This window comes from Anas platyrhynchos, chromosome 16 (assembly GCF_047663525.1).
Source record: "Anas platyrhynchos isolate ZD024472 breed Pekin duck chromosome 16, IASCAAS_PekinDuck_T2T, whole genome shotgun sequence".
In the NCBI taxonomy this organism is placed as follows: domain Eukaryota; kingdom Metazoa; phylum Chordata; class Aves; order Anseriformes; family Anatidae; genus Anas; species Anas platyrhynchos.
In genome coordinates, this window is record NC_092602.1 from 1,822,117 (window position 1) to 1,834,359 (window position 12,243).

Here is a 12,243-nt window from a genome sequence, read left to right on the forward strand (position 1 = left end):
CCGTGCTGCGTTTCCATCCAGCGCTGCTGGATCACGCAGCCAGCCCCCGGGGGCGCAGGGGACACCTCGGTGTGAGCAGCTCGGAGGTGACTCAGGCCAATTCCCACCGATCTGGGCATCCTGGAGGGCTCCCAGAGGCTGTAAGTGGTGGCAGCTCCTGTCACACCGCGGCGTTTCCGCGGGTCCCTTCCCAACCCCTCTCCGGCCGCCTTTCGCTGAGCAAGCGGCGCTCAGCAGCGCGCAGGGAAGCCCCAAACCACAGAGCAAACCCCGGGGCTCGGCTTTACCCCGTGTCAGCACGGCGTTTGCCCCGCGTCAGCGTGGTTTTACCTTCGTGGTTCTGCTTAGCACGGGGAGAACTGCGGGTGAGGGGATCCCACCCCGCATCCTGCCCGCCCGTGGGAATTGCAGATGCCTGGGAGGGGACCCGGAGGCAGGGGGAAGGTGAGCGCCCCGGGGTGCTGCCTTCACCTTTTTTTCCCCCCCAGAGGCAGCCTTCATCCTGCTCGCCCCCAGGACACCCCTTAAATTCAATCTGATGATAAATCCCATTTTTGGGGGGACACATTGATGAAGGAACCCCGTGATGGCTAATTTGGAGACGTGAGAGCTCCCGGGGGGCGCAAGGAGAGCATCCGCAGGCGTGTCCCTGCCCGGAGGGCTCAGGGCAGGAGGTGACACCACTGATTTATCCCAAAGTGACCTTTTTTTTTTTTTAAAGCGTGGGACAATCGGGGCGGTTCCCCCGGTGCGGTGCTGCCCTGGCACGCGAAGTGCCGAGCCCTCCGGGGAGGTGTGGGAGCCACGGGGAGGAAGGAGGGGATCCGCTCGGTGCCACATCAAGAGCGGGGTTATTGGAACCTCCTGTGCCGCGGGGGCGTGCTGCGAGGCTCAGCCTCGCCGAGGCAGGGACAGCCCCGGAAAACCGCACGGCCTCCGCCGGGCTGGCAACGGGGCCAGGCTCGCAGGTGAACCCCCCCCCTTCGCCTTGCTCTGCAGCCCCCTCCCGTGAAAAGCACCAAAAGCCATCACCGAGGGGCTAAAAAAAAAAAAAAAAAGGGTGATAAAAGCCCAGGGATGAAGCAGCCCCAGCAGCAGCAGCGGCGGCGGCGTTTGGGAGCCAGATTTCGCCAGGGGAAGTGACTCAACGTCTTGGAAGGAGTTGGGGGCGGCGGGGAGGGTGGGGGGACACGGGGTGGGGAGGGGGCAGCTGGCAGCCTCCTGGCCCCGCAGGGACCCCCGTGGTCCCACCCGGCATCGTCCTGCAGCCCCCGAGCTTTGTGGGGACCACGAGGGCTCAGCTGGGGGGGGGTGGGTGGGCAGGAAAGGGGTCCCCACGGGAAGCGGCGCGTTGCTTCCGAGCGCTGGCTCACCGCAGGATCCCCGCCAGCTTTCCCACCCTCTCCCAGCTGTTGCTCGCGGAGCAAAAATGCTGCCAGAAACACCCCGAGGATGCCGCTGCGGCTGCTTCCCCCTCCCCTTCCCCTTAAAACCCGGTTTGGGAGCGGCACTGTGCCCCGCGACACGCGTGGCCCGGTGCCGCCAGCGTCCTCCGACCTCCTCTTCCTCGCTCCCAGCCGCTGCCTTCATCCTCCCCGGCCCGCAGCAGAGGGAGAGCGCGGCCCCGCTGCAGGTATTGGGAAGAGGGGGAAGAGAGGAGCAGCCCATGCTGAAATCCCCATGCCCTGCGGACCTTTTGGGGCTGGGGGGCTCATTCCCAACCCCAGACCCTAACCCTAACAGGCAGGGGCCACCTCATGCTGTCCCCATGGGAAGGTGGTGGCCGAGCTGGGGTCCCCCTGCGGCACGAGTGCCGGCACCGGGTGTTGGTGGAGGGGTTCGTTGAGGGGGGCTGTGGTGGGGAATTGGGGTCTTTGGCCATGGGAGGGGTTAGGACGGGTCCTGCTGGCATGGTAATGGGGCTGTGATGGGGACGGGGACAGCACCAGCCCGTGCGCCCCCCTGTAGGGTTGGGGCACCGCGCTCCCCAAGGTGGCCAAGGGGCTGTGCTCCGCTGGGCTCTGCACCACCACCATCACCCCGAGGGTCCTGCCAGCCCCTGGCCGGGGATGGTTCAAGGACAGCACCAGCGTGATGCCCACAAGCTGCTCACATTTCCAGATCCCCCCCTGCCCGGGCACTTTGCGGGGGCCTCGCTTCTCTTCTCCTTTCTCCGGCTGGGCGCCGCCGATCCAGGCGCATCAGCAATTTTCCTCCTGATTCAGCCACGGGGCGGTTTTGTAACCCGGCGTTGTGCAAAGCCGGGATCGCAGCAGGGCCCCAATTCCTCTTTTTAGCCCCTGCCGTGCGACCCCATCCCGGAACACTTGGGGTTTGGGGGGGGGGGAAGAAATCACCACCTGCGTGGGACGTCGCAGGGCCCTGAGTGCCCCCAGGGGTGCCACTTCTCGTCGGGCTGTCCCAGCTCACACACTTGCAGTGGTTTTGCGGTTCTGCACCCATTTCTGGACAGTTTCACAACCCCCAGTGACCCCCCCATGGCTGTGGAGCAGCTGGGGAGGGGGCATCAACGGGGAAACCCCATTTTTCCCATGGAGCCCCCCTGCCTCCTCGCACCTCCGCTCATCCCGGAGCGATTCGGGACGGGCTGTTCCCTTCCCGGGAGCGCACCGCCGGATCCGGCCCCCCCCTCGGTGCGTGGGTCACAGCTGGACGAGCAGCTGGGGACAGCCAGGACCTGGCCAGCACGGCGCTGGGGGCGGCACGGGGCCGTGCACCTCGGGGGCGTCGGGGGCCAACACGTGCCTGGCTCGGGCTGGCCCCGTGGCTGCAGTCCCCTTGGGGGTGCGCTCACGTGCCGCGCCGTGGCTCTGCCGCGCACCCCCCGTGCTGGCCACGGATGTTGCTCTTTGGCTTCCTTGCTGGCTGGGTGTCCCCCTGTCCACCCTGAGATTCATTTTTGGGCTGTTCTCCTCCCTTCCCACTGCTGTGGGGTGATGGGGAGCGGCTCAGCGGGGAGCCCGGGTGCGGATGCCCCAGCCCAGCCCGCGGGGACCCTTTGGTGCTGCTCACCAGGAGCACCAAACCCACGGCCGTGAGCCACCAAGAGGTGCCCAAACCCTGCCCCAGGGGTCCCGCGAGGGGCAGGCAGCAGCCCCCGGGGGTGGGCACGGCACCGGGGGGGGAGCTGGGCTGCGCACGAGAGCCTCTAAATAAGGGTCTGCGTCCCCACATCCTGCCGCCGAGCATCGCTTCCTCCTTCCCAGGCACGGGCCAGCTCCGTGCCAAGGCAACGTCTGCTCTGTTGTGCCACAGGCTGAGCGAGGTTTTGCTCGTTCTCCCGTCCACGAGACGTGCGTGTCCTCCTCGGGATGAGAAAGCTCAGCAATATCCACGGCCCCGGCCGCTCGCGGTGAAGTGACACAAGCCCAGGGCTGCTGGCACGATCCTGACGGGGCTGTAGCAGGGGAGATGTAATCCAGCCTCTGCGTGAGCAAAACCCCGGGGATTTGGCGAGCTGGGAGCTTCAGGTAAATCCCTCCGGGATTTTTTATTCCTCAGGTGGTGCCCGTGCAGTTTGGGAGCAATGCTCGGGGTGCGGGGAGGGTTTTGCTGCAGCCAGCAGAAAATCTTTCCTTTCTCAAGGGCACCGCAGCCAGCTGAGGCTTTTCTCCTCCCTGTTATTATCAACTGGGTTTGGGGTTTGGCTTGGCAGAGGGTGGTGGAGACCTCCGAGGTCCCAACGCGTGCCATGTGTTGGGGTCCTGGAGGTCACCGCCACCCTTGATTTTTTCTGCTTTTCATTAAAAACAAAAATATTTAAAAAAAATAAAGTTTTTTAGAAAAGATTTTTGCACCCTGCCCATCAGCAAGGAGCACTGCGTGTGGGAAAGCAGCAGGGAGGGGCTCAGGAAAGGGGCTGCTGGATGCAATTTGGGGGAGAGGGGATCTTAAAGAGTCCAATTTGGGGGGACAAAGAGGATGGGCTGCTTTGCCTTGCTGCCACGCGTTGGGGACGGGGTCCCGTGCATTGGGGGCTTTCGGGGTGCCCCCTCCTGCTCCGGGGAGCAAGCAGGGCTGTGGGGCTGCACTCTGCCTGACCCTAAAAGCCCCCCCAGCCCAGCACGGCCACGTCTGTCCGTCTGGCAGCAGGAGGGACAGAGCGTTTCCTTTTCTTGGTTTCCTTCCTCTGCGCACCCTTGAAATCCCGAGCGCTGGGGCAGCTCCGCAGGTGCCTGGGCACGGCGTCCCCAAGCGCGTGCTGGCTTTGTCCCCAAACAGCCCCAGTGACACACGGGGCACCCTGAGCAAGCCCCGCAGCCCTCCTGGGGGAGGCAAATCCCCTGATTTTATACCATTTCCCGCCCTATTGCCCCCGCGTGGGCTGCTGCTGTGCCCGTGGGGACGCGGAGCCGTGCAGCTGGGCTGCTGGCACCGTGCCGGGCAGCCGGGGAGCTGCGACGACGACGACGTGCAGGGAATGGGGAGATGTGCCCCAAGGGATGGGTGCTGCAGGGAACGGGGAGATGTGCCCCGATGGGTGCCCCGATGGGTGCCCCGATGGGTGCCCCTCACATCGGCCAGCTCGCAGCCCTCGCCCTCTGTCCTGCACCCATGGCCGGGCGCTGCTGCGTCCTGCGGGGATGGAGGGGGCTGGGGTCCCAGCAGGGCTCTGCCTGCAGCAAAAGGGATTTTTCTTGGCTTTTTTACTGCCTGCTAAATGCCAGGAGGGCCGAGAATTAACAGCAGCCAACATCTATATAAATATATAGGTGAAAGGGAGAATAGGAGAGGAGAGATCTTTTATTATCTCGCCTCATCTCAAGCAGCACAGGAGCATAAACTGCCCTTTTTTAAAGCAAATCTGTGCCCAAAACCAGCTCTCGGGTTTCTCCCCGTAACACTGAGCCCTTCATGAGAACAGCAGGAGGGGGGAGCGATGGGCCAGGGCTGTGCCCCCCCGGGCACCTCGCAGCATCCCCTTTGAGAGAGCTTTGCCTCTCTCCTCGCCAAGCTCTTGGAGCACTTTCACCCCAGGGTGAGCATCTTTTTGGGCAGCCAGGCACCCATTTCTGGCCGGAGCGGGGTGCCCTCGCTGTCGGGGTGACCCCACACGCTGCCCGGGTCCCCGTGCCACAGCCGGGGGCAGCTCACGGAGCCCTGACCCGTCCCGTCCCGACCCAGCCCGCGCAGCTCTGCCCAGATAAACACTGACTCATGCTGTTATTCTGTCCCACCCTGGGCACAGCCGGCTTTTTAAGGCTGCCTTTCCCGCTTATTCCTTTTTTTTCCCTCGCTCACACAGCCCACAGCCGGGGAGGGAGCCTCGGCACAGGGCCCCGTGCGGGCAGGGGCCGGGGGTCCCGGTGGAGCGGGGCAGGGGTGCTCGAAGCAGGGATGCACCCGAGCACCGTGGATGCAGGTAGGGCTCGGGCAGGGCTCGGTGCCTCAGTTTCCCCTCTGTGTGCCCCCTTCCTCGGCCTCAGGGGCTGCTGATGCCCTGCTGGGGTTGGGGTGCTCAGGGGGGCTGCGGCACGGGGGTCCCCACCGGCTCCGCTCCCCCCCCAAGGACCCACGGTGATGCTATGGGGCCGGGAGGTGATGCTACGGGGCTGCTGTGGGGCTGAGGGCGCCCCGCTGAGATGCCAGGAAGTTTTTCTGCATGCACCTAACCTAAAAATAGGGCTTGAGCTTGTGGTTCCCGGCCAGTTCCTGGGTTACCTCCCTCCGGGGGTTTAGCGGTGCCGTGCTCTGAGCTCGCCTTTTCTGAGCATTTTGTCGGTGTCCAATTTGCACCCAGGACGAGGAATCCTTCCTGGGGCATCCTCTGGGAGCATCGCACCGGGATGGCACGCGAGCCCTCTCCGTTTCCATGGCAATTGCCAGCTCAAAGAAATGTGAATCGGAGCTGGGCACCCAGAGATGCTTTCCCGTTCCTTCCCTCCTTCCTCGCTCCCCTGGGCACTGGCAGTGCCCTGCATGGGTCTGGGAGCTTCCAGGAGCTCGTGGGGAGCACCGTGGGGCAGGTGCAGGGGGATTTTGGGGCTGCTTCCTCGCCCCCCACCCACGTTGGGTCCGGCTCCCGGGGGCCATGGGGATGCCCCTTGCTCAGCGCCGGTCACCGCGCGGCTGCGTTGGGATGGGGAGCGAGGGCACGGGGGGGTGAAACAAATTCCAGGCTGGTTTTCAGCCTGCATCCAGCAGCTGCAAATCATTTGTGAGCATCCCGTGGCGAGAGGCAGCCCCGCGGTGGGATCCGGCCGCGCTCCCCCTTTCCCAGTCACATCCGTCCTGCGAGCCCCAGCCGGCCGCGGAAATGTTTTCGCCCAGAAAAGCTGGATTTGAACATTTCTGCTGTTCCCTCCGCTTCCTGTTGCCGTCCCAAGAACAACAGCCCTGACCTCATCCTCGCCGTGCGCCCGGGGACACCGACGGCCCCCCAGGGGGGTCCCAGCCCGGTGCTGAGCTCAGCCCCCGGGGTCCCCGGAGCAGCGCAGCTGTGTGGATCACGGGGAGGGCGGCTGTGCGCTGGAGGGGTTATTTTGGGTAGATCCTGTGCTGGTTTCTGGTGAGGTAGGAGGACAGAGATGAATAGGGAACAGGGAGTAACATGGTTTTGGCTCAAGCGAGGTATTTGCAGCCCAGAAGGAACATCGACGCGCTCTCAGGGTTGCGTGGGGGTTTTTCGCTCGGACAAAGTCTGCGGGTTTTCTTGCAGCGAGGCACGAAGCTGGTTCGCACGGCCACCCCTCGGGCTCTGCCTTTTCGGGGCGGGAGGGCAGGTAGGAATTTGCTGGCTGACTTTTCCGGCTGCGTCGGGCTCCAGCTCTCGCCCCCGGCGCGCGGAGCCGGCGGCCAGGCTCCCGCTGGCATTGCGCATTTCTGACGTGGAGAGGGCAGGGGATGACGAGGGTGGGAGGAAGCAGGATTTGTGCAAAACGGAGAAAAAAAAGGAAAAAAAAAAAAGGTTTTGGTGCCTCAGAGGCCAGGCTGGCAGGAATGGGACTGGGTGACCCTCGCTGACCTGGCACGGGCGGGGTGCTCGCTGTGCACCCGCTGCCACAGGGACCTCATTCAGGGCACGTTCCCGTGCTAAACCTGGGGGGTCTGGGGGGGCTTCCTTCCCATCACCTGCCTCGTACCCTTGCCTTAGAAACTTTAAAACCCAGTCGAAGGGAAAAGAGGGCGGGGAGGTGCAAAATAAACAGACAACTCAAATAAATAATCCATTAAACACAGCTCCGAAATGTCAAGCTGAATGTCATTGCGCTCGCCGGGCTCAGGGACTGTAAAATAACAGCAAAAAGCAGCTTTTACATTAAAAATGGATGAGCGGGCACAAGTGGGGGGCCTGCCCTGCCCAGGTCCCCCCAGGAGGAGGAGCGGGGTCAGGGCTGGGAGCAGCAGGGGAATTGGGGTTTGGTGGGTCCCTGCTGCTGGGGGCAGAGCTGTGCCACCAGTGGGGGCCACAAGTGCCACCTGTTTTTGGGACGGGGCTGCTGTGGGAGCTGCTGGGCCATGGGGGTGGCGGCTGGCACGGCTCGTTCCCCGGGAGCACCACCAGCCAGCGGCACGGCCGCCGGTTCTGCTGATCCTGTCACTTCCCCTGGGTCATCAGCTTTAATTCCTCCTTTCGACCGTCAGGGGTTTGCTGGGGTGAGGCTTTTCCAGCTCAAGCTCGAGGGCGAGTTTTGGGCTAGAAGCGCATTAATTGTGGCTGGGAGCAGCTCCTGCAGCAGCTCCAGCCCGGGCATGGCTCCAGAGCCACTTCCCTGGTCACCGAACCCGTGTTGGGTGTGGGAAAAGTGATGCCCTTCGGGGTGTGCACCCATGGGCTCTGCACCCCTCGGGGAATTGTCCCCTGGCCACCTCTTTTGGCACAGGGAGAAGCGAAGGGGCTGAGCTGCATCACTCCTGGAGGGGTTTTAGCATCCTCCTGGCCTCAAAATCCATGGAGAGAGGTTGGATGGGACCTCCGAAAGCTGCTCCTGCCCTCGGTTCCCCCAGGGCTCCACTCCCCAAATCTCCACGTCCCCAGTGGGAGTGGCAGCGAGGGAAGGAAGGGGCAGAGCGCAGCGGGGCCGCACGGGAAGGAACCTCAGGAAAAGCCCAGGGAGGAACAATAGCTCAATAGCTTGTCGTACAAACACGCCGCGGGCTCAGAGCCGTGCCGGTGCGGTGGGAACTTTGATTTTAGATTCCTTTCAAACCCATGAAAGCAGCAGCATGCGGCCGGGTTCGAGGCGGAGCCCTCTTCTTCCCAAAAGGACGAGCTCAGGTGTGATGTCTGGGGCTGGGACTCGCCCAGAGCTTGGCTTTAACCCGTGGCAGGAGCCCGGCTTTTGATCATGGCAAAAGGCACCGTGTGCGCTCACCATCAGTATTTTACAAAGCACCCAGGGCACTGCTTTAATCACAGAAATGACTCTATCTGAGTCCAGCCACCTCACGCATGTTCATGGATTTGATTCTTTAATTCTGCTTCCTCCCCAGCCTCATCCACCCGAGGGCGAGTGGATTTTGTCTGACCCGAGCCGTGACTTTGCAGCTCCGAACCGAGGCCGTGCAGGTGAGGAGGGAGCTGCTGGTCCTGGCTCCCCGAGCACCCCGCTGCTCCCCTGGCCGTGCCGTCTGATCTAACCCCATGTATTTGCTCAGCAGGAACCACCCCGAGAGCCCGGCGCTGCCCAGGGGGTGATTTTGGGGTGATTTATTACTGATAATGGCGCTCTCCAACCTGTCCGATTACTCCGACGACCTTGATAACTACAACGACTACCTGGATTACACCTACGAGGAGACGAGCAGCGCGTGGAGCAGCCCGTCCCACGACCCCAAGGACATCGCCAGGATCCTCTCCGTCGTCATCTACAGCGTGTCCTGCGTGCTGGGCATCCTGGGGAATGGCCTGGTCATCGCCATCATAACCCTGAAGATGAAGAGGTCGGTCAACGCCGTCTGGTTCCTCAACCTGGCCGTCGCCGACTTCCTCTTCAACATCTTCCTGCCCATAAACATCGCCTACACGGCCATGCGCTACAACTGGATCTTCGGGACGGTCATGTGCAAGCTCAACTCCTTCCTCCTCATCCTCAACATGTACACCAGCGTCCTCCTGCTCACCACCATCAGCTTCGACCGCTACGTCTCGGTGGTTTTTCCCGTCTGGTCCCAAAACCATCGATCCACCAACCTGGCCTATTTGGTCTGCCTCATCATCTGGACCGTGGGCATCGTTATGAGCTGCCCGTCTCTGATTTTCCGAGACACGGCGCAGGCCCGCAACTCCGTGATTTGTTTTAGCAACTTTTCCCTGTCCAGGAACAAGTCTTACCAAGCCCTGGCCCTGATGAGGCACCGGACGGTGAACATCACCAGGTTCCTGGCGGGTTACATCCTCCCCATCACCATCATCACCTTCTGCTACATCGCCATTGTCTTCAACCTGCGGCGAAACCGCCTGGCCAAGTCCAAAAAGCCCTTCAAGATCATCGTCACCATCATCGTCACCTTCTTCCTCTGCTGGAGCCCCTACCACCTGCTGAACCTCCTGGAGACAGAGCCCGACGTGGTCTCGCGCTCCGTGTTCGAGATCGGGATCCCCATCACCACGGCGCTGGCGGCCTCCAACAGCTGCATGAACCCCGTCCTCTACGTCTTCATGGGCCAGGACTTCAAGAAGTTCAAGGTCACCCTCCTTTCCAGGCTGGTGAACGCCCTCAGCGAGGAGACGGGCCACTCCAGCATCGTCCACAGGAGCTTCTCCAAGATGTCTTCGATGACCGAGAAGGAGACGACGGTCCTCTAAGGGTGCTGGCGGGAGGGCCGCGGTCCTCCGGCCTTGCCCCGAGCTGTCCCAGTTATTTAAGAAAACGTTGCGGGATGTTTTTATCCATAATGTCACCGTGTGGCCTGTGTTCCTGGCCAGGGCACCCCTCCGTTTATCAGAGACAGACCGGAGGCCACGGGTGATGTTTGGGCCTGAGATGCTGAGGGCTGAGCTATGGGTGCTCTGCGAGGAGCCCAAGTGCTGGACAGGCTCATGACAAAGGGAAAAATAAGCAAAAAAGGGGGAAAACAGCTGAATTCTTTGGCAGGTGACATGTCCAAGGACTGCCTGGCTGTCTGGATGGGTGTTTCGGTGCGCACCGCTGTGGGCAACCTTGGTGGCACTCTCCCCCTGCCCCGTGTATGCGTATAACTACTTATTTTTTAACATTTTGTGGTGTATTGGTACTAGCACAACTTGTTTTTAACTGTGACGTGAGCACTCTGCACCCGGCAGAGGCACCAGAATAAACACGGTGCCCACCGAGTGTTGTGGGACTCCTGCACGGAGGTTTTGGAGCCAGGCAACCCGCACGGCTTTTTGGCCAGGAGCCACCCGCCAGGGTGGGGGCTTGTGCCCAGGGTCACCAAATGGGAGAAAATAAGGAGAAAAGGTTAATTTGAAGTTTTCTTTGAAAAAAAAAAGCCTATTTTCTTCAGAGCCGGGTGCCTTTTGGATGCTGGGTCTGTGAGTCCTGGTGGGTCCTTGCAGAGTGCCCCGGTGAAGGGTGGCCGAGCAGCATCTCAATCCAATTTCATGCACGGTTAATTTGGGAGATAATTCACGGGCTGGGCTTCTTGACGGTGACAAATGGGTGACACCGGTGTCGCTCTTATTTATGGCTTGATTTCTCCATGTCACCCCCAGAGCCTGTAACTCCTGGGAGGACGAGGAAGGATCATGCAGGTGACAGGGGGGAGATGACTTTGGGGACATTTTGGGTGCCCCTGGGGGGTCCCAACCCTCGTGGTGCCCCCAGGATCTTCCCCACGCATCACCCACTGTGGCCATTGCAGGTCTGCTCACAGGTGCACACAAAGGCTGGGGAATTCTTTTTTTTCCTTAAAAATTCAAAGGAAAAAGTCCAAACCAGGAGCAGAAAAAAAAAAAAACAATTGGTGAAGCCCAAGCACGGAGCCGCGGGGATGCTGTGGGTGCTCGTAGAGGCAGCCAATTTTTGGGTTATGGGGGTGAAAACCTCACGCAGTGAGAGCAGGAGGTGTTGTGGCTGGATTCTGTGAGCCCATCCCATCTGTTATTCCAGCAAATACCTCCCCAAAAAAGCGGCGACTCGGTACGTAACCTTGGGTTAAACCATCATTACCATGACAGCTTTGGAAACCTAATATTTGAGCTCGCCTCCCTGGTTGTTTGCCTACTTAATACGAAACCTGCTTTCTATACAAATCCCCCCAACGTGTGCTGAAGCTCTGCACACGAAGGGAAAGGAGCCCAAAAATTTTCGGGTGCTTCCTAGCGTGTAATCCTGCCTGGCTGCAGAACCTCAGCAGCAGAACCGCTCTGTGCAGGCACTTCCAAACCCCGATTTTTTTCCCCTTTTTGTCAGAGTTGCAAAGAAATGCACCTAAATATTGCCTAAATATTGCAGATCAAGGTTTTAGGGTAGTGCAGGGCTAGCTGGGAGAGAAGAGCATCAGGTCTGGGGGCTGGGACCCCCAGCTGCCTTCCCAGACCCCCTTACCCCTCCCCAGGACCCCCATCCCCACCCCAGGACCCCCTCCCCACCCCAAGACCCCGTTCTCCACCCGCAGCCATCCTACATCTCCCCACCCATGGGTGTCCCATGCTCTGTAGGGCCCAGCACCCCCAGCCCGGTACCACCACCCCCAGCACCCTCCCGGTGTGCCAAACCAGTGCTCCCCTCCCCAAATTCCTGCCTCTTGCCAGCGCCCCGTACCTGCGGGGCTGGGGCTCATTTCGCACGAGCGTTTGGGAAATGACTCCAGAATACACTGAAATCATTTCTGCGGAACACATTACCGTCCTTAATGACCGTTCTTTTTCAATTAGCTGTCACAGCCCTGAAATAAAGCGGTGCTTTACTTCTCCGATAAATCACACCCTTTATTTGGGATTGGATTTAAGGAAAAAAAAAAAAGAGAGAGAATAAACACGCTATCATTTCCCTTCCCTCAGTGCCAGGCGGGCTGGAGCCATGTTTAAATTATCTCCGCTGCATTCAGGCAGATTGTCAACTGTAAATTTTACAGAAAATAGTAAAAACGATAAATAAACACGCTTCTTTTGTAGCGGATGAATATTACGGCTGCTCGGATTTATAACCCTCATCTCCCATACATTTTATAGCTTTTGTAAAAGTGCTGTCGCAGCTTCTGTATTATGCTGCTAAGGTGTTTTTTTTTCTTTTTTCTTTTCTTTTTTTTCCCCTCTCATTTAAACAGCTTCATGTTCATCTGGGAGGAAGAGGAGCC

At 60.5% G+C, this 12,243-nt stretch overlaps 1 protein-coding gene across 10 annotated transcripts; it reads left to right on the forward strand.

Moving 5' to 3' along the window:
• Nucleotides 1-1,188: 1,188 nt before the first annotated feature.
• CMKLR1 (chemerin chemokine-like receptor 1) lies at nucleotides 1,189-12,069 on the forward strand. 10 transcript variants are annotated; one of them, XM_038187390.2, is made up of 4 exons: nucleotides 1,191-1,633; nucleotides 3,277-3,491; nucleotides 8,455-8,530; nucleotides 8,623-12,069. In XM_038187390.2, exon 4 carries the CDS (start codon nucleotides 8,684-8,686, stop codon nucleotides 9,767-9,769), a length of 1,086 nt encoding a protein of 361 aa, XP_038043318.2. In that variant the 5' UTR covers nucleotides 1,191-1,633; nucleotides 3,277-3,491; nucleotides 8,455-8,530; nucleotides 8,623-8,683; the 3' UTR covers nucleotides 9,770-12,069. The 10 variants fall into 10 exon arrangements, with proteins under 10 accessions (XP_038043324.2, XP_038043318.2, XP_038043320.2 ...); XM_038187396.2 differs by lacking the exon at nucleotides 3,277-3,491 and having other exon boundaries at nucleotides 1,189-1,633; nucleotides 8,620-12,069; XM_038187392.2 differs by lacking the exon at nucleotides 3,277-3,491.
• Nucleotides 12,070-12,243: the final 174 nt, after the last annotated feature.

Bases quoted from the DNA above. Each gene is read 5' to 3' on its own strand.
- CMKLR1 (XM_038187396.2), top strand. From the start codon at position 8,684: ATGGCGCTCTCCAACCTGTCCGATTACTCCGACGACCTTGATAACTAC.